This window comes from Apis florea, unplaced genomic scaffold, assembly GCF_048593485.1.
Source record: "Apis florea isolate Af1SG1 unplaced genomic scaffold, ASM4859348v1 contig_3696_pilon, whole genome shotgun sequence".
Taxonomy (NCBI): Eukaryota; Metazoa; Arthropoda; class Insecta; order Hymenoptera; family Apidae; genus Apis; species Apis florea.
Genome location: NW_028256809.1, coordinates 2,797,811 through 2,819,832, shown reverse-complemented (window position 1 = coordinate 2,819,832; position 22,022 = coordinate 2,797,811). Strand labels below are relative to the sequence as shown.

Below are 22,022 nucleotides of genomic sequence, written 5' to 3'. Positions count from 1 at the left end.
CGTATCGAATCGAATCTCGAAATTTAAACGGCTAGATTATCCCATCGAATATTCGTGAATAAACGCAGTCGAGTAGCTTTTGATGATTAATTGGCTGTTTAGGAAATCGAACCTGAACGATTTTGCGGCGCGTAATTTTACCGATAATAACGCTACAGATTTACGCGAGGTAATTTAACCAAGATCGGTCTGCCATGGACACGATCCATCTTGAATCCCCGTAGTATGGCAGTTTCGCGAGTTTGGCTCCTTTGAATCACGTAGAAAAGTGTCGTCGGGATGTTTCCGTTTCATTAATTAAAACCTCGTGTCGAACGTGGCACGTTGAAAGGAAATAATTGTTCTCGCTCGATCGAGCGCAAGAGAAAATCGATCTCGCGATAGGAACAAACTCGCGTTTAAAATTTTCAGAAGCAATGATTAATCTTCTCGAAGAATAATGGAACGAAGAATTTCTCTCTTCACACGCGTCGAAATCGTTATTTTTAGAGACCCGTTCTCGCAGAGACACACGCATTGATGATGCCCATTTTGAATAATTCATCGGCGAGAAAAATCAAGAGGCCTTTTGCATATTCAAAAGAAGCACAGTCATAGACTGTGGAATCGATTTTCCCGCGTACTCGATCGCCACCTATTATAGTCCCTAACGCCATTGAAGGCGTAGCCATTACCGAACTCTTCTCTCGTTCCACGGAACAACTGTTCCTATGTATATATAGTCTCTCATACACGACATTTGATTGGACCAATCCCACCCCTAGAATTGGGATCACGTGGACAGACACATGGACAATTTTAAGCTTTAAACATCCGATGTTCGGCGCATCCTTGGGGCCTCTCCCTCCGTGAAACGTCTCTATGAGGAGAAGAGGAGACGATGGCAGGATCGTCAACAACTGTCGTCCGGTCAATCACAAATTGCACAAAGCTGTTCGAAATCGAAACGATCGTCGATACACGATCACGGCTGCTCTCGACCGAATTCAAATGAAAATGTCGATCGGCCGGAGGCGTCATCATGAGCACGAAACGGCCCCCGACGACGGCCTGTCGATCGGCAAACTCGCGTCGAGACAGGCCGTTCTTTGGCACGACATTGTCTCGAGATCACTCTCGTTTCCTACACTGATAAAATTCTGCCAGCTGGTCGCCAAGTTGCCCAGACTGGCTCCACCGAGCAGGTAGGCTAGAAGGAGTAGAATGAGGCACCCACCTAGGCACCTGCCATTTCCAGTGTCGATCCCGCTGCAACCGCTCGTCTGGTTCTCGGTTGTAGGTCTTTGTACTTCCGGATGGGACACGCGCTCTACCTGTTGGCTACCTGTCCACGGCCCACCCTCCGTGTCCACCATCACGTTTTGCCTGGCCCCTATCGCCGTGTTGTCCTGGCTCACGTCCTGCTGGTTCACGGGCGGTAACGGCTTGTCCTTGTCCAACTCGTCGTCGAATTCCAACAACGTTTCCGTGCCGTAGAAGACTAGTTTGAACTCGTCGAGGGATGTGTCTGGAATGTGGATGGGTGAGTCGTTTTTAGATTTTTGATTCACGCGCGGGTTTGGATCGCGGTTGTGAAGTGGAGAGATTATATATTAGATTTAGAATGTAATAAAGAAGAAAAATAGCGATTGGAAAAATGTATGCCTGGTATTTATCGTATTGTTATATAGAAATTTGTTTTTAATTTTTGAAACAGTTGTACAAGCAATTTATAGATTTATAGAATTATATATCCATCTCTGCTTGGAGAGATTGCAACATAGGATGTATATGAATTTTTATTTTAGATATATTATTCGTAAAAAAAAGGAACGTCTCTTGTTGCAAAATTTTCAATTCCATTGTATGGCGCATATGGCGCCTTGAATCGAAATTAGCACGACGCATATGGTCGAATGGATTAATTAATTTGATAAAACAGTGGAGGATAGAACTCTTTGTGTTCAAGTATATTCATCAGACTTTTCAAATTGAAATAAATTTCTTATATTTTACGTTAAGATGTCTCCATTTCACTTGCGATTTATATTGTATCTAAACGATAAATATAAATGTGTAAAATAATGGAAAAAGAAAATCGTTTCTCAGAAGTAGCTATTGAGAAAAAAAAAATAATTAATTTCTTCTGACAAGCGATTCATGGGTCGTGCAATGGAATTCGTTCGTCGTTGAAAAATTAAAAACATTAATATCGAGATATATATATAAAAGGATGCTTTTCAACTGATGAAACACATATGAACATGCTGAAAATAAAAATTTCTCTAAATACTTTGAAATGCTATAAGTGAATTGTGGAAATGCACAAAAATACATTCACCTGACTGTGTATAGTACATTCTACAGTAATGACAATAATAAGGCATAAAAATATTTAAAATGATATAAAAATTTGTCGAGTCGTTTAATTAATTGCAAATTAATCAATTTGCTTGATCAACTTGATTGCGATTATTAAAACGATCTTTTTTTAAATAAAAATAACAGAAACGTATAATTATCTATGGAAAAGAAAAAGAGAAAAATTGTACATATCTTAAACATGCCAGTGTAGAAACAGATATTCTAATTTAATTATACATTTGAAGCAGCACAAATAATTTTCCAACGATAAATGTGTGCATACGTAAATTTACTACGTGATATACTGTAATAAATTATACTTATAGAAGGATATAAAAAAGTTAAACAGACTTAAGAAAATTAATATCGTTCTACACGATAAATGAAAATTCGCGGGAAAATATTTTATTTCTATTTAATTAATTTACAGGATAATAATAAATTAAAATTAAACGATAGTTTCGAATACGTACGTGTTTCATAAAGATTTCAGAGGAAGAAATTTCAATTAAAATTTCATTTATGATGTTGCAGGAAATTTATTTTTAATTTTCTTTGTAAACATATGGTGTATGAAATGAAAGCACATTGAATTATATATTCTTTGAATCGATTTTTAAACAAGTTGCATAAACTTTTCAGTTCAAATTTTTCGATCAATTTTTACTCTTTATCCTTTGATAAAATATATATATATATATTTGAATAAAGGATAATATATGAAAAATTGATTGCAAACGAGTCCTTTTCTTTTAAAATCATATATTTTTTCAATATAATGTATTTATTATTTATTTGTTTCTTTTGATGAATTCATAAATGATAAATCATCGAAGATAATTTTTATGGAATAGGCGATGGAATAAGCGAATGCTTTATAATCATATAAAATTAAAAATATTAAAAGAGAGAGAGAGAGAGAGAGAGAGATTGCATTTAAAAATGATGAATATCGTGAAATAATTTTGAATAAAATTTTTTGATTTTTCTTTTATTCGACATTCTATTATTCGTTGAAATTATTAATGAAGTAAAAGAATCCACGTATGAAAATGAAACGAATTCATGTTTTTCAAAATTGTTAATATTTTTTTCGATAGTAAGTAAATATTAATTATTTATTTATTATCTTTATATTATTAATAAATAAATTTTTATTTATTAACAATATTTATGCCAACAACATAACGCATTTGCATAATTTAAATATCACCTCTGATCTCCATTGTTAATATTCATAATATTATGATATACATTTAATCATAATCTCATAATTACACTGTATTAGGTTATAATATGAAATTTATAATATGTATAATAATTATGAGATTATATTTGTAAATTTATATTTATAATATTAATTGAAACAATAAGAAAAATATTATAAAATATATGTAACCAAACGACACGCATATAAATCTAATAAATTTCTCTTTAAATATTCAAATTTCATGAATTCAAGATAAAATGATGTATGTTAAAAATCATTTCAAGATCAAAGCTGCTTTTACCCCTCTACTTATTCTTTAACGTTCACATTAACGTTTTACCAATTTCACTTGCCCATTCGAATTTTATAAAAAATTTTCTTTCTAGTTTCATAACATAAATTTATAATGTTTTCGAAATTCGAAATTTATCTCTTTTTTAAAAAAAAAAAAAGAAAATTTATTCGATTAAGTATTCTTTTAAATTCGAAATTCATTTCCCTCCGAATTCAAAAAAACACCGAATATTCGAATAGTGTAATATCATCCAACTAATTTACATATACGCTCGAAAAATTCGAAATGGCGCGTACGCGAATAAAACGAGCTTTATTCAGAACCGAGGCACAGAACCGTCTTTCCTGTTTTCTTAATGTCACCACCGTCTAACGACAGATGGATGCCTCCATTTGACGTGACACGAGTGCACTTTGCATTATCCACACGCACGCATTTACACACACACACACACACACACGTGCGCGTGATGTCTACGTTCGTACGGGTGAACAACCGTGTACCACCCACAAGGTATTTGGTGTATTCGATGATGGGTGCCTCGAGGTGCGGTCTTGGAAACCCGGTGACAGTGAAGTAGGTGAAGCGAATAGGGTGTCAATGTCGTTGCCGTTGGGAAATTAATAAAGCGTTATATATAACGATGCTCGAGAAATTTTTATCTGGTGGAAGAGGAAATGAGTGATGAATCGAAAAGTGATATTTACTTTATCCAATTTGGAAAATTGTATCTGTATCTGGATTTAAGATTTTTTTTTTTGGATTATTTTTCGATATAACTACAATTTAAAATGTTTTAAAATGTTTAAAATTGTGATATATAGGTATCGAAAATTCGTTGATATATATCAAACGAATAATAATTAGAAAATAGTAAATATGGAAAATAAAAGCATAGAAAGTAATGATGTAAGAAATTTGAATAATCCATTGGACTTTTCGACTTTTAAACTCTTTGCAAATTTTTGATATGTTTTAGTCAAATCTTTATAAGTGTTCGTCGTTCACATTTTATTTTTCTTTTTTGCAAAAGAGTAATCGTAAATTCCATGTATATGAACGACAATAAAATATGTAACGATAAACGTACGATGATCCTAAAGTATCCGAGTACTTATCGTACCTCCTGAGGGCGTTTTATGAAACTCACTTAAGGGTAAAATGGAAATGTTAGAGGCCAATAAAGGCTAGGCTGTTATTTCTGTTATAAAAGATCAACATGATCTACAAATTATAGTTCTTATCTATAGTACACAGAGTGCATAGGAAAATTATATGAGAAACGAGATTTCCAAAGCGTCGAGGAGGATTGACACGATAAATTTTTTAATAGCTCGAATGAGATGTGTATTGTATTTCATGAAACGATATTTAAATAAATAATTGCCAATTAAACGTTCGTTTGAAATAATTAGATGAATTGATGGTTAATCAATTTTCGATGATACATATTTTAACAAATAATTAATGTTTGCGTACTATGCACTGCCTGAAGCATACTTCTACAATATACTAAACACACATTTTCATGCATACAAGCGAATCAGATAGGGGAAGCATTATCTGCAACGAAGTTATCGAAAGTTTTGATTAAACGGCATAGCTTGCGTATGTATGACTACCTTAATAGCTTTAACAACTTTGTAATCGTTATAATACCATTATAAGAAGCTAAATTTTGATCGTTATAAAATAAAAGGCTCGAGTAATATTTTAAAAAAGCACACGAGAACATGCAACAAAATTTGTTAGACTTGAAAAAGAGAATGAAAATTCGATCGAGATTAAAATTATGTTGCTGGAATGTGATTAAAGATATTTTCAACTAATACAATCATAAATGTATAAATTTGTATTATTTTGTAATTGTAGAGTTTAAATGATTTAAATGGAAAGATATAAAAAAAGAAATGATTGTTTTAATGGATGCAAATTCCTAAAAGAAAAAAAATGTCAAATATGATTGAAACGTTTCAAATATTAGAGCAATTTATTTTAGATATTATTTAAATTAGCAATGTTAATGAAATATAGATTTTTACTGAAAATTACCGCTTTTGACATTTGCATAATTCACAAGTTTAATTCTTTAATCGCATCAATGTATTGAAAAATTTTATATAGTAATACTTCCTAATTATCTTATTTATCGATGCAAACGTGAGCGAAAAATATATCCAAGAGAGGCTGTTAAAAATACCTAAAAATTATCTCAGTGGTCATAGGATACACGGTAACAAAGAATAAAAAGAATGTAGAGCATAAAAACAAATTCCACAATGATTACATTGAAGTGCAGTTGCAATAATGGAGGAACAATGAAGATAAGGTACACAAAAAAGTAAATTGCAGGAGGATTCACTTAATTCTGTAATTGTACACATGGATGCAGTTCTATTGTATACATTTTACTACTTTTACGAAATGCGGTAAAAGAATATTGCATGTAACGTGAATTCGTGGATGGTGCATGCAAATATTTTTACTAAAATTATTTTAAAACATCGTCATCACGCTAGTAGAGTTTTTATTTTATTCATTCTATTAGATTGTCCGGAAATAATTTTCAATAATTGGATATTTAATTTCGTATATTTATTACAAATTTTTATTTTAATTTTCTAATATCACAAATTTTTCATAAGATAGCCAAAAATATGTTTGAAATATAAATCAAGCTTTTGACACTATATTTAGAATTTATTGATAATTTGAATATATCTTCATATTTTCATAATCGTTATTCTACTTACGTTAATATATTTCTACTAAATTACACTAAAACTCCATTTATATGAACCTGACAAGAGACAAGCTGGATTATAACTAGGTTCTTCGTATATTAATCAGAGTCAACCTAATTCCTCTTGAATGATTTATATTCAATTGATAGAGAAAATTTTACGAAATATTTTCTTTAATATATTATAAATTAAATCATATAAATAGAATGATGCTCAGCAATAATATAAATAATATAAAGATATTTTTTAATAGGTATTTAATATAGAGATATGTAAGAAAATTATAAAAGTTATCAATCTTAAAATCACAAATAATTCAATTTGAATTTTCTTAAAATAAAATCTCAGAATTTTAGATCTATACAATTGTATTATCGAAGAGTAGAAGAGTCTCATCGCTAATTTCAAAAAAAGAACATAATATCTTAATATATCTTTTTTGCATCCAACTGTCATCAAATAGAATATTTTATACCTATCCTACCAGTTGTATTAATCTTCATTCCAATCAAAACATATCTCAAACAAACTTCAAACATATCTCAACACTTCAACACGTATTTCAAACAAAACCAAACCATCTTCAAACATCAATCCTTAAAGAAAATCAATCCAAAATTTCCAGACAATCTGAAATTGAATCATCCACGGATTGCTCGTTACATTAACATCAACCGAGCCACGAAAGAGGAATACCCTTATCCAAGTTCTTCGAATCGAACTGTTCATCCTGTAGCAATTCCAATCCCTTGGCCCTGGTCGCGTGTTGCTGCCCGGCTCCTCTAACCCCGGCATAGACAGGATACAATGGATAGAGCTGTTGAATCTTGGGATACTGTTGGAAAATGGCTGGCACGTTGTTGATGGCAGGTTTCGCTGGTTCCAAGAGGATCAAACCCCTCTGAAGAGACGAGGCAGTCGCCACGTCCACGATTCTTTGTCTGCTGGCCACTTTGGTGGTTGGAACAGTGGTGGGCGGACTGGTTTGGGTGACAGTTGTTGTGACAGGACTGGGTGTGCTCCTTCCTCGCGGCCTGGACGTGATCAGGCGAACCTCTCCCGCGACGTTAGGTCCTCTCGCCACGGTCAACCCTCTCAACGTTTGCACGGTTGGCTTTGGGGTGGGTTTATTGGCCGATTTGCCATTTTTATGCTGGCCACGCGCCTTGCTCTTCCTCTGCGACTGTATCTGGGCGTTCACCACGTAAGGTGGACTGAGGCTACCCGGCTTCTCCGATTTTTGTTGGCTCTGCTTGATCTTCGAGCTCGTGAGAGAGTTCTGAGCCTTCGAGAACACTGTCTCGCGTGGTTTAACGAATGGTCTTCTTGGTATGTTCCCGGCGGGATTGTACAACGCGTATTCCGTTCGATCGGGAAGCGTTGACGTCCCGTAAAATATCAACGCCCATTCGTGAAGCATGGCGCGACCTGGCGAGTTGGTTGGTCGTCGGGTTCAGGAGGCGGCAAGAAATTTGAGAGTTTCTTTATGTAGTTTTGGTTGATTGACTAGTGGATGGATTACGTGGTAAAATAGGCAGATATTTATATTTATCAAATGTGCTAAGTTTTAAAATTATGTGCGATAAAAAGATAAATTAATTTATGTAAACGTAGAGACATAATTCTTTTTTGAAAATCCTAGGAGACACTGAATTTTTTAACATTCATTATTCATACTAAATCATGTTATTTTCATTGATAATGAAATACCAAACCGAAATCAAAAATCTAAACGGCGCAAATAATTCTAGAAGATTTATGTTTCTTCTGAAGAAATATAACAAATATTCTTTCTTCGAGTCAAAATCAGGAAATTCAAACAAGCCTCTTTACCTTTCACAGATTTCAAATACAAATTCAACTAACCTTATATTTTATGACAATCCAAAAACAACTAATAATCTTCAAATCCTTCGTAGGAGAATATTTTCTCATCCCCTCGAGTATTTCTAAGTCGTGTTGCTATCGAGGTTATCAGTGGCCAGGGATTAGAAAATCATTGATGGCCAACAAGTGAAATTCCTGTCGCAATATTGTTGTTGTGACGAAGCGGATTTCACGGCAATATACCAGGGAATCACAGCGCAAACACAACGTGTAATGGTTTGAATACCTGGTACTTGGGAATGTACCCTGCATATTACGGCTACATAATAGCGCGGGGTTCTATCCGTGAGAGACCACGGAGAGACCCCTGTTGGATTACAAGCCCGCGTTAATTCAAACTTTATGCGCGTATCGGCTTTAACGGCCGTCCTAGCTTGAAATGGTTTTGACGGTTCCACCCTTGAACAAGGTCAACTTCCCTTGAGAGCTTCGTGGATTCGGATGAGATCGCGACGGAACACGCTTCGAACAGGGGAATTACGCCCCTGGGAGGGGCGATGCACCAGCTTACGTCCTCCCGCGTGCACGGTTTACGAGAGAATTCCCTTTATGTCCTCGAAGATCGGATGATAAGATAGCAGCTTGCTATGCTTACGCCGGCCGTTTAGAATCTATGGGACTGATCGTGAACTGTGTCAACTTGGATCATGGCTTTATGGAAAATTTTGCGGGGTGGATCGTTGCATACGAAATAATTGATTTTCGCGTAGAAAAATGTTTGGAAGGTAATTTTTAAACGATTTAAAGCTTTTAAGATGAAGAAGGAAATGACGGATTAATATTCGAAACGTTATTAGAGGTTTCCAACTTTTGATATCATTATAATTTGTTAGGAATGTTAAATGTATATTTAAAATTAATACTTTTGGAAAGTCTTGATGATGAATTTGAATATTGAATATTTCTTGAGTCAAACTTTGATTGATAATATCGTTTTCAACGTGAAGTTCGTGAAATTATAAATATTGAAAGTTTTATTAATTTAAAAATTATATAATAAAAAGTCTCTTAGGTCGTTCCATTTGCAACAAATTAATAGTTTGAGATGAAAGAGGAAGGTGGAAAGATGCTACTGATTTTTTAATACGTATTCATATCAAGGAATAAAATCAATAAAATAAGAGTATTTCTCAACCGACCAATTCGTGACCAAAGGATGCACCATCTTGAGAGTGTTTATCCATATTGATAAACTTTCATACACTTGAAAACTTTCGATATCTACTCGGCAACTTCATCGTGTTATGTCACTTTAATGATGATGAAGATGATCAGATACAAACACCTGTACCTTGAATATATCTAATGCACAAAAGACGTTGTTGAAAATTTACGATTTACAAAGATGCAGTGTTATAATAACGAATATTTAGTTAGCTATTAATTTTAATGAACCTGTAAAAACATTTGCACAAAAGTGATTATGCTTTTTTTTAACGAGTGAATTTTATCTGAAAAGAATTCAATAAATATTCTCCTTTATTATAAAACTGGAAAATTTAAAACATACAGAAAATTTAAAATATTTCAAATATTTATGATTTAATGAGAGTTATGGAATATTTATTTAATATATATTTTGTAATACTTAAAATACACGTATTTTTATTGAAAATATTAATTTTTTAAAGGCATTTATTAATTTTAGATACATTATTTCTAAAATTTAAATGATATCGTATATAGTTGCAATGATATTCATATGAATCAAGATTATCAATTAATAATAATATATAATTTGTGAAATTTGTGAAAGGATGCAAAGTCAAAGCTGAGAAAAATTTGAAAACAAATACTAGATTAAAATTAAAAAATTTCTATAATTAAATATTATATTACATAATCTCCATTCGAATTTGACGCAAATAAAGTATTTATTTTCTGATTAATTCAAACGCAATAAAGGTCGAAGATTATATTTCATTTTTCTTTAAACACTGAAAATAGATTGAATTTTTATATAATAATATAATATATTGTTAAAGTTAAAAATTGCTTATTTAAAGTATTATTATAACTATTAATGAAATATTTACGTAATTTCCAAACAACAAAGAAAAGTTTAAAATTCAGTATCACTCGAAAAAATTTACTTCTGAAAATATTTATCTCCAATTATCTATTTCAAATATCAATTTTTCCCCAGCTCTGCATAAAGCCTTAGAAAATTTCTGATACGAACGAGATTGTACTCGATGTATCTGGAAATGTCGTAGGTGATGAAAGAATGGAACAAAAAGATGGATACAATGGACTTACCTTGGTATCGACCCTCATTGTGAATTTCAAGTTTCCATATGCCGCGTGGACTTTCTCCCCAAGTGTGAACCGACATAAATGGCCATTGATTGAAACCAGCCTTCGAGACGTCGTGTGGCCTTTTTGCAAGAAGGGTACTCTTTGTTCCTTGTGGAGATGTTAGTTGTATCTGAAGATCCCCTCTTCTCGATGCCATCAATGAAACCTTTGCCTAGTGAAACGTGTAATACACATAATATATATTGATATTAATAGTTAGAAAAATAATATATTGATTTAATTCGTATAATCTTCAAGGAACATCGATAAATATCCAAACATTGAAATATGAAAAATATTTTGACTCTAATTTTTCTAATTATCAAGAAATTAAAATAATTAAATGTTTAAACGTGAACGTTAGTTTGGTTGTTAAAAAAATAATTTATTAATTTTGATAATCAATTCATTATTAACGTTAAAAATAATTCATCGAATAAGCGGGATGCATTTAGAAAAATTTAAGGTAGGGCAAATCCCTAGTTATAAACGTGATTGAAACCTATTTCAGACGAAAAGTATTATTTAACCTACTAGTTAAAGTGAGTGACATAGTACTTACTTGCACGTGCTCGAGAAAATTAACGCCGCTGCACTCCTTGACGTTCAATTCCAGAGTTAGCTGGCTCTTTGGCGGTATTGGCCTGTACGCACATACGAAATTTAGGTCAGCTCCAGAAATAAGAAATTCCATTATGATTTCATTATTATTACTAGTTTCCCTATTTCTAATTTTACGACGTGGAATAGTTGATAAGTGTACAATATGTTATTTTCATTCGTCTATAAAATTTCTCCATTTGGAAGGGTGAACGATCTTTGGAATAATCGGTATTAAATCGGGTGCACGCGTTGCAAAAGCTATTTCCTGGAATCAGTTTATCGTCATCAGAGCGATGCAAAGCGGACTGTACGTGGCGGAAATAGTGATGGATCGAATTGCATCGTCACGTCTTACATAGTCATTTATATAACAAAAGGCATTGGATCCTAAATTGTATTTTTATATTTTCCGGTGACTTAAATCTTTCTATAAATCACATTTCCATCCATAGGAAGAAGGCACGTATGAATTTAATAGAAAAAAATACGTTGTTCCTTTCCTCCCGTCAAATTTTATCAAATTAGGAATAAATTTTAAAATTGGCACGATCAACTTTCAATCTTTTTCTCTTTTATTTGATTTTTGTTTATTGATTTTATAATTATTGCAATAAATTACCGACTAACCTGCCCATGTGTGGTGCTGACACCTCGCATTTGTGTTGTTCTGGTACTGTTCGCCATCTTCTGGCCAACCGCACCATGGCAGCAGCGTCCATTAAGCCATAACCGAAACTATGGCTCACTAAGTAAAAAGTAGAAATTTAAAAAAAAAAAAATTATATCAAAACGCATTTTTGTTAATGAATATTATCTTAAAAATTTAATTCTTATCCATCAAAAAATATTTACATTACATTTTTAATTGCAATTCCAATACACTTTTTCTAAATTATCGTTTTTAACATGTTGTAAATTCTATAACTTAAATAATTCTCATTTCATACAAAAATATTTTCACATACTTTTATTTCTCAACGAAGCGTTTTCTTTTCTAAATGTTCTACATTTCATCAAAATGACAATCTCCATTTTTTATTCTATTTCAAAAAAAATTAAATTTTTAAAATTTTGAACGATAATGCAAATGCCATAAACGTGGCGTATAAAAATTCGGAAAAGAAAATTCATCCAACTCACCATTTCGTCCAACACCATTGGTCATCCAATCCATAGCCTTCAAATTGGCAGGTTTCGCAGTTCTCACGACGATATGTTGCATATCCCTCCAAGTCAAGTCTCTGTTAGCCTCGAGGGCGAGGGCGCATATACCGGCTGCCAAGGGTGCCGATGCAGACGTGCCCGTGTGGCTGGTCGTGCAAAGATGATGCAGGTCAGTGGTCACCACTTGTTTCTCCCCCGATGAACCGGAACTGTAGGTCGTCGCCAGGGTGGACGAGCACGCCTCGCTGTACCAAGGCACCTGGCCGTTCTCCGTCGCGCTGCTGATGGACAACGTCCAGATGCTGTTCGTATAACCGTCGCAGTTGCAGTTGTCGTGATCCCTGCCCCCGTTTCCTGACGCCCACACGAAAATCGACCCTCTACCGTTGCGACCCTGACGATCAAAGCGACGAATTTAACGAGGCGCCGTGAAATTTCTGGTCGAAGTTTCTTCTCTTTCGTTAGAGAGATCTCGTTGACGTCGATGAAGGTTCGCGTCTTAATGATTTTAGCTTTATTCGATTTTCAAGGAAGCAATTTTGTTTGATCAGTTTTTCTTATTTTTCTTCTTTACAAAAAATGTTAAATATGTGGATGATAATTGGAATGGTAGAATGAATATATAAAAAGAACAAGAGACAAAAAATTGTAAAATTGGAAGAGAGATTGTTTTTAGAAGTTATGATTAAATAAGTTTTGGATTAAAATGCGTGTGTATCTATTGTAAAACAATGATACTCGTGTTCATTAACGTTGAAATATCTGTATAAGGTCAAATTCTGATGCATCCTATTCTAGTTAAATATCAAGTTTGTACCACTTCCGATACCACTACAGTTCCGATGATCAAAGGACCATCCTCGGAATTATTGGATTATAGCGGTGTGTTAAACGCAATTCTGAGATGTTAAATGCAGTTATAGTTTTGCATATATGTGTGTTCAACGTATATGCACATATACATATGTATGCGCCTACACGATTTCCTTTAATATATTAAGACAGAGTTACGTGAACCTGTAATAATACACATCTATAAAATGAAATGTAAGCAATTGTTTTACGTCGAATTATTAAATTGATTAAATTTAACATTTATGCTAATTAATCTGAGTATATTTTTGTTTAGTGTAAGAGTAAAAATTTATTATTTTTATTTCAAAAGATTTTCACATTCATAGTTGGACTAAAGTTTTATTAATTTATATTCCAAAATTAGAAAATTGAAAATTATTGAAATATGGGTTAATAAAAAAAAAAATAAATTTTCTTTTATATCAAATGAAATAATTAATCAATATTCCATATTATTATTTAAAAGAGAAACAAATCAATTATTGCTGTTATTTAAAAAAATATCAATTTACTGAAATATCTTAGTAAGTAAATTCCTTTTTTCTACAAATCCAAATATGCGGAATTGATTGTAGATTCAGATTTTTTAAGAATAATTTGAAAATTTATTTCACTGTGACAATTGCATCGAAATATTCCTTGAAAATTTGGAAGCATTTCAGATATACAAAGCTACCAGCTCGAAAGCTACCATGAGTAGTAAAACTCTTTATGAATATTTAACGGGTAGCTTTCTATTAAGGAAGAGTGCTTTAAATTCAGAAGTGACAGTAATTATACCGAAAAGATAAATCCATATTTTACTAGGACATTAGTTGGCAATATTGTTGCATTGGCAAGAAAATAGAAAGTAAAAAATAATTAAATATTATCGAACGAGGAATCATTTAGATATGACTTGCTTATCTTGGAAAGATTTCTTATTAAGAAAAATGAAAAATATAAAAAGAGAATAGAGATAGAGAACTCTGTTAAATCAGAGTTTTTTTTTTTTATTTATTTATCATATTTTAGTTGCTATTTTTTTTTCATTTAATTAGTTTTATATTAATATTTATTTTTATTGAGATTTTAGATAAAATATTGAATCATTTTAAGAGAAAAAAATAATATTAAAAATTTGTTATTGTAATCTGTCATTTTTCCATTTAATTTAATTTATAATATTAAAATTTATTTTTATTCCTATTTATATATCTTTTTTATTTTATGTGTTTCTTTTTTTTTTTTATTTTAAATTAGAATTTTATTTTAAATTATCTACACATGACATTTCAATTGTATCATATAATATTTTTTCTAAATATTTATTTTTTTTCTACAACATTCTGTTTCTCCTTCCATTTCATTTAATTCATATTAATATTTATTATTTTTATTGGAATTTTTATTCATATTTATTATATGTTTCATCACATAAATAAAATAATAAATTTACATTCTCTTATTTACATATAACAAATTGTCCGATTGAATCGAGCACTCTGTTGTCAAAATATTTTAAGCAACTACATGAAATAAATATTTCATACTAGAACGAAGGGAAGAGGGAAGAGGGAAATATTTTCTTCAATACAGTCGACGATGTTCCTGGAGTGTTTAGCTTCCTTTCGTTCTAGACAGAATTTATTCCTTCATATTTAATAAGGAGCAACTTTTGTGGAATATAAACGTTTACCCTATAAGTCCCATTGAATGTTTATTTCTTCTTAAATGAATGATACAATGGAAACATTTTGCCCGCGTAAATATTCAACAGCAAGTTTTTAAAAGGAATCATTAAAGAATGGTAATATAGTCCAAACAATGAATCCACGATACGAACGTAACATTAACAAAGAGAAACGATCAATATTTAATAATATCAAAGGGATTATATTATCTTCTATATAGATTTTCCACATATTATGATATACTGTCTCAAAAAAAAAATTTCATTTTTTTTTTACTAAACAGAATTAAAAATAATAATAATATTTATCAATGGATTTATTAATATGCCTTATAAATAATATCGAGGATTAATAATTAATAAAAACAATGAATAAAACAAAATGGAAGAGCAGACGAATATCGAAATAAAGAAAAATAAATAGTATCAATGGCAAAATAAAAATAAATAATATAATGAATGAAATTCTTAAATAAATCGTTATTTAATAAGATATATAATGAAAACTTTAAATTTTCCAGATAAAGTGAAGCCAAAATTCTCGTCAGATATTCTTGAGAGTTTGCCAAAATCAATGATAGGTTTTAAACATTGAACAATTAGAATATACATCACGGTTGCCCTTAATGCCGCCATTGCGGACAGGATGTTTAATTAATCGCTTTCTTGCGCCTTCTAGTGGCGTCGTGGCTAATTATTCGCGCGTTTCCTTTGGAAATTCGACTCTACCTTCCGACTTTCCGCTTCTAACGACATCCTTGTGCCTTTCCAGCAAAAGTGCCTTCCGATATTTGCATATGACTTACGGCTACCCTCGAAGCGAGCAAGGTTAAAATGGTAATGCGTGCAGGTGCGGAGTTAGGCGACAAGTCGCTTAAAAGCATCCAATTAGAAAGTTTCTCTGGGCTGACCTGACTGCCGACTTGTTAAGTCTGGTCCAGGGAAAGAAGTTTCTTGTTTCGTGGTTTAATAGAATTACCAATTTGACTCTGCCAATCGATCGATTTTCGAAGGAATCGGTTTTCAATTGGGATAGAATAATTATATGCCAATATAAATGCGAAATTTTATAATATTTTTCCTTCAATATTTTGTCATCTTTTTCAAGTCAATATACGTGCACGTATAATTCTATTTTTTTTAAAATCGTAATTACGTGTCTTTTCGAAAACATAGATTGTTTCTGAGAATGATTTTATTTCAAAATTAAGTTCGAAATAATATAATTTTAAAACAGATCTGATGTAAAGAAAATACGGACAATTTGTAATTTATAAAATTTCATTAGTAATCACTTTGATAACTCGAATCACATGGTGGCAAATAACAAACATTAATCTTCCATCTTTTTCTCTTTCTTTTCGATTATTTTCAAAAAATTAGATTTTCATTTTCACTTGAATTTCACTTATCCAACCATCTCACGAATTCTCTCCTCCAAACTTATTCGTTATTTTAAAGATCTATGAGCCAGTTGGATGCAAAGTTGAATGAAATTTCCTCGTCTGAGGAGCAAGATAAAAAGGATCGGATGTCTCCCCTGACAAACGTAATCGAAGAGAGTTGCTTTCGACCGACTGTCTAAGCATGTAACATCGAGATAACAACCGAGGTATCTGCCTTCCCGCTGTCGTCCCGCGGAAACATTCGAGAAATGCTCGGAGGAAATACATCTCTGGAAATTTCATTCCGGGAGAACGAGGCCTTCCAATCTTATCGATCGCGCCAGACTTTTTCTCCTTTATTTGGATAACGAATTATTTGTTTTCCATGCAGCTCTAATGGAGAAGAAGGGATCCAATTTTTACACGAAAAGAAACTTTATTCCCTACAAAATAGATTGTTCCATTGTTATATTGTGGATGTTTATAGATTTCTTTTTATTTTTGCCAATTGCTTCCAGTATTGCAGCACCGGATTTCTAATAATAAGATTCGATTCGAAGAATTTGTCACAATTCTTAATTTTGAATTATACGATACGAATATATATTTGTCAAAATTTTAAAAAATATATTCTTTCAGAGACAAAACGTCCAGTATGATTTTGTTACTCTTTAATTTTTATGCTTTTGTCATCTCTATATAACACTCATTTATATTTTGATCCATAATATTTTGTTCATTCTAGATATAAAAATTCCATACTTGATTCAATTTCGTTAATTCTTTAATTTTCAAATCATTTAATCAATTTAAAACTCCACGTTTCAATACATTTAATTTGCGTGTAAAGAGAAAAAATATTTTTCACCAACCTTTGTGATTCCCTCAATGAAAGCTCTAGTGGCAAGTTCGCCAGGACCATCGACGGTTTTTCCATCATCGTCCGGTCCCCAGGAGGCACTATAAATATCGATGTGTTGAGGATTTAGACTCAGAGACCTTGCTTCGACGGCATCTGTTACATCTCCGTCCAACATTCTCACTCCTGTGCACAGATAAATATTTCTCTTTAATTATTTACTCTCGATCGAATATTTTTTTAATCAAAAAAATATGTAACAAACATTCTATATTTCTAAAAAATATTTCTATGATAATACAATCGTTAACTCGAATTAACTCAAAATTAAATTCGAATTGGATAGAAGATGAAATGAAATAAAATAATTCGGGATAAAAGCAAATTTATATTTCAACTTGTAAAAGGACAAAACAAACAAAAGATTTTTTAATTTTAATTTAGATTAGAGTTTTGGACTCTTGTATGTTCGTGTAATCTTTTGGAAAATTTGCGCTCTAAGTTCTGTTTCTCTTGTACAATGAATAATGCAATTCGCGTGTGTACATAAATATGTGTGTGCTTGTCAGACAAACGTTAGTTTCCATTTCTTTGAGAATATAATTGCTTTAAGTTGGAATAGGCTGATAGATACTGAATCTAATTTTCTATAATTTATACTTTTTTCAAGACTTATTGCATTTCATTAAAACATTACATATTTAACGATTTTCTGTTAAAATTAATTTGTACGTGAAAATTAGCTTGATAAGAGACAAATATTTATTTACACTTCGGTTAACTCTTCCTCGAGTACACTTACCACCGACGCCAGCTCCAAATGCAACTCCTACCGCGCACAAGGAATTGTTAGCAGTTGCAGCCACTTCACCAGCGCATCTGGTGCCATGTCGATTACTGTCTAGAACGTCGTATCGTGGCATGGGATCTTCATCATGGTTATTGACATCGTAGCTGGCTTGTGGGTCCTGGAATGTTCAATTCATTTTTCCGCATGAAAATTTGTTGAAAATTTAAGATGGTAGAATTTTTATATTTTAAAAAGTTTATATTTTTTTCAATCAAATCAATTGTGCGTTGTCTTCCGTGGTATATTTTTAAGACAGTTTAATTATTATTCTAAGGGGAGTTAACAGAAGGAAAATTTTTATTGAAAATTCATTAAAAATTATCGACAAGATTATCAACAATAAATCGTATATTATAATATTCGTAATTTTCATTTAATTTTTAAATTCTGGAAGTCTAGACTTTTAAAATGTTTTTTCTTGTAGTATAAATTGGAACAATTTAAATATCATTTTAATATAATGTATTTATTTAACCTTTTGATCTTTCTTGCCTTGATATTTTTCTTGAGACATTTCCTACTTTTATAATTCGAATCGTTGGACATTGTTATATGTATATATCATTCGATAAGATGTTTAATTAATATGGAATGAACTACTTTTGTAATTACTGAATACAACTTGGCTACAGTTTTACGAACTTTCCAGTGAATATCGATTTCCTACTAGTTCCAATGTAATTGCTTTTTCCTTCGGGCAGTTTGAGGATTGTTTTAAAGTTCGATGCCACGGTTCTCGACTCCTTTCATACAATATTTTTTTCCAATCGATTGAATAAATTCTTCTCCCGAAGTTATGAAATGGCATTAAATTTTTACATCTATGCGAGCAAATGAATTTTTTAAAATTATTATAACAGTAGAAGTATGTATTCAGCTATTTCAAAAAGAAAAAATAAAAAAAAATCTGGAAAATTCGGATATTTTTTTATTCAGCTTCAAATAATATTCAGAAATGAATCATAAGAGCAGATTTTTATTAGATTTAAAAAAACTTCCAAACATTGTGAAGTTTTGAAATGATTCTCGAAATGTTTTATTCTTACAAGATGATTGCCAACATTATCATAAATCATTGATATCAAAATTCAAGAATTCTAATGAAGGCATCTTGGGAATATAAAAATTTAAAATATAACGAGTTCTTTTTCTTTATTAATCGTTTTTAAAAAATTTATTGCACGCGAAAGATTATTTTTCTGCAATTTAAAATAAAAAAATAAAGTCAACATCTTAATTAATTTCTGACAAGAATCAATTGTTAAAATTTTATCTAATCTACTCCGTAATTATTCAAAATTAAAATAGTAATATATAATAAAATTGAACGATAAACTTTTGAGTAAAAATATTGTATGTAATAAATTGCATAAATTAAAAATAAAGTAAAAGTGATTGAATAAATTAAAATCAGAAGAAGATTGAAAGAAATCTACAAAAATGAATAAATTCGACTTCCTTATTTATTATTATCGTAAATTTATTATCATAAATTTCAAACAATTAAAACAATATCAAACATTAAAAATCAAAAAGTACAATTCTAGCGTTAAATATACGTACACAATTTCAAATTTAATATTCGATATAACAGAAAAATTTCAGCATCATTGACCAAATGTATCTTTTTTGGGCCAATATCGACTACGGTGTACCCGGTCTGATTATAGAGAGCCGTATCTACTGTGATATTGTGAAACTCGGTGTACGTTTGTTCGCGGTTGCCTTATTAACTCCGTCCATTCACCAGTAAACATACGCGCTTCTCTGGTGCGATTCGAGTCTAGTGTTTGACTGTGCTCGGTCGGTTTTCAGTTTCAGTCGGTAACTTGGACAATTTCGGTGCGGAACTCGGCTTTCTTAAATTCTTCCAACCCCGTTCTTTGCGACTATTTCTCGCTTTATAGGGGACCATTGTTCCCTGAACGTCGTTAGTCGTGGACTCACGCATTCCTTTGCAATAATTTCACATAGGGAAACGTTTCACGATGCAGCTAGGCGGAATTAGACGTTTTGGTATGTCGAGAGTTTCAACGTTTTTGGCAACGTTCCTAGATTCGTCCGTCTTCCGCTTTTCCAGAGTTGGATTTACCCTCAATATCGATCTTTGCGCAAAATGGGACGAGTTCTGATAAATTGAAGGATATTTGCGGAGGATATTTGTGATAATTTTTTAGAAATTAGAAAGAAACGCTTGCGAAATTATTGCTTTTTGATTTGATACCGAGAAAAAGATATAGTTAGTGAAAAAATAGATCTTTTTTAACCCGATAATTTTAATAGTTGCATACTTGATAAGTCGTTATTTCAATTTTTAATAGATTTCTTGAAATTGCCTCTGATTTATATTAAAAAAAGAAAAGAAAAGATTATTACTTGTTGAATTGTTAAAATAAAATAAATAATAAATTCATTAATTTATTTTTTACAAATGAAAAATATCGTTTTCGGCAAATTAAATGCAAGAAAGAATTTGGATTTGCTTTTTAATTATATATTATACAACATAAAATAATTACATTTTTTTAATACTTTTATTTCGTATCCTATTTTCTTTTGTAAATTTATTTTCTATTAAAAAGTCCACAAATCTGTTAAATCCAAAGATTAATTGTTTATTGATTTAGAAGGATAAATAATAGGGCTTACGTAGTTCTTATAAAGGTCCGGATGATTCTTCTCCAATCCGTCATCAAGAATCGTGACCACCACTCCACGCCCCGTAATTCCCTCAGCCCAAGCTTCCTGCACGTTCATATCTAACCCCTTTCCCCTGTTCTGAAACCAATGATCAATTTTAACGATTCGTAAAAAATAGACAGAAATTAAACGGCAAATTTACAATATTTTGTACAAGATCAGATAAAAGAAAATTCAAATCCAACTAACCAAGTACCACATCTGAGGCCACATCTCGTCGTTGAGAACGGTTCTCAGGTTGGACGGACCGCGTTTAATAATTAGATCCCGTTTCGTTCTCGATTTTACCCGTTGTTGCTCAGCTCGACGCACTCTGCGGTCTTCTATTAGCCTCCCCTGCACTCCGAAATGCGGTTCCGCTGACCTCTTCACCACTGACGTGTGCACCATGTGGTACCAGTCATCCACTATCTATGGCGAAAGAACAATCTCGCATTAATGCCTTTGCGCGATAATCACAGTGTGCGGTCTTTGGACAAAGCTTGTTTCAAGTGATAACGAATGAATTTTAATACGTAGAGATTTACTATAATATATCGTATAATATGTCTGAATTGCGGCCAGTCGTTTTATTAGCAGTGTAATTTTGCCTTTTACGTTTTGATCGCGTAATTTATATAACGCGTTTCAACGAGAGAATGCGTGAGGTTTCGTATCTTTAGTCGTTGAGTCGATACTTATCTAGATTTATTCTATCCTGTTGCGTGGTTAGAGGAAGGAATTTCTGATGTTTAGAGATATCTTTGATATCTTTAAACGTTTTGAAACGTTTTAATCTATTGGAAGAAATTTAGAAAATATGTGAAATAATTAATTAGTTTATAATGGAATATTTTATGACAGTTTTATTTTGTCAAAATTTTTTCGCGTTGATATTGAAAGGTATTTATTAAAATTGTTCAATAATGATTTTAGTTTAGTTTCATTTATAGTATTTATGATGTTTAATAATTAATTCGATAGAAATTAAATTCCATATATTCTATATTTTAAAAAATTTCTAAATTTCGATACTATATGATTAACTTAATTTTAAATATTAAATTTATTCTAACAGAGTTGACCAATTTACCTTCTATGTTCTATTAGCTTAATTACCGTTCAAACATTTTTTTTTTCGAACAAAAATTAAATTATTGTATAAATTTAACGAAAAT

The 22,022-nt window shown here is 31.7% G+C and overlaps 2 protein-coding genes across 5 annotated transcripts in view; one reads left to right on the top strand and one right to left on the bottom strand.

The window, feature by feature from the left end:
• LOC100868385 (furin-like protease 1) overlaps nucleotides 1–22,022 on the bottom strand; it is a 253,922-nt gene that overhangs the window by 22,475 nt on the left and 209,425 nt on the right. Inside the window, exons 3-12 of one of the 2 annotated variants that reach the window (XM_086914621.1) lie at nucleotides 21,055–21,276; nucleotides 20,815–20,943; nucleotides 18,118–18,283; nucleotides 17,329–17,501; nucleotides 12,521–12,938; nucleotides 12,008–12,125; nucleotides 11,340–11,421; nucleotides 10,739–10,949; nucleotides 7,289–8,020; nucleotides 1,217–1,507 (exon numbers count right to left, since the gene is read on the bottom strand). In XM_086914621.1, coding sequence (XP_086770747.1) covers nucleotides 1,217–1,507; nucleotides 7,289–8,020; nucleotides 10,739–10,949; nucleotides 11,340–11,421; nucleotides 12,008–12,125; nucleotides 12,521–12,938; nucleotides 17,329–17,501; nucleotides 18,118–18,283; nucleotides 20,815–20,943; nucleotides 21,055–21,276 — 2,542 coding nt within the window. The remainder of the gene's footprint in view (nucleotides 1–1,216; nucleotides 1,508–7,288; nucleotides 8,021–10,738; nucleotides 10,950–11,339; nucleotides 11,422–12,007; nucleotides 12,126–12,520; nucleotides 12,939–17,328; nucleotides 17,502–18,117; nucleotides 18,284–20,814; nucleotides 20,944–21,054; nucleotides 21,277–22,022) is intronic. The other variant, XM_086914620.1, reaches the window with a different exon arrangement.
• The window catches only part of LOC105736581 (dynein axonemal intermediate chain 2-like), a 62,069-nt gene that overhangs the window by 20,400 nt on the left and 19,647 nt on the right, over nucleotides 1–22,022 (top strand). The window contains exon 1 of one of the 3 annotated variants that reach the window (XM_086914619.1): nucleotides 1,420–1,522. The exons of the other annotated variants lie outside the window; for them this stretch is intronic. Coding sequence (XP_086770745.1) covers nucleotides 1,502–1,522 — 21 coding nt within the window. The 5' untranslated portion in view covers nucleotides 1,420–1,501. Of the gene's footprint in view, nucleotides 1–1,419; nucleotides 1,523–22,022 lie in introns of those variants that run through there. 3 annotated transcript variants of the gene reach the window in all.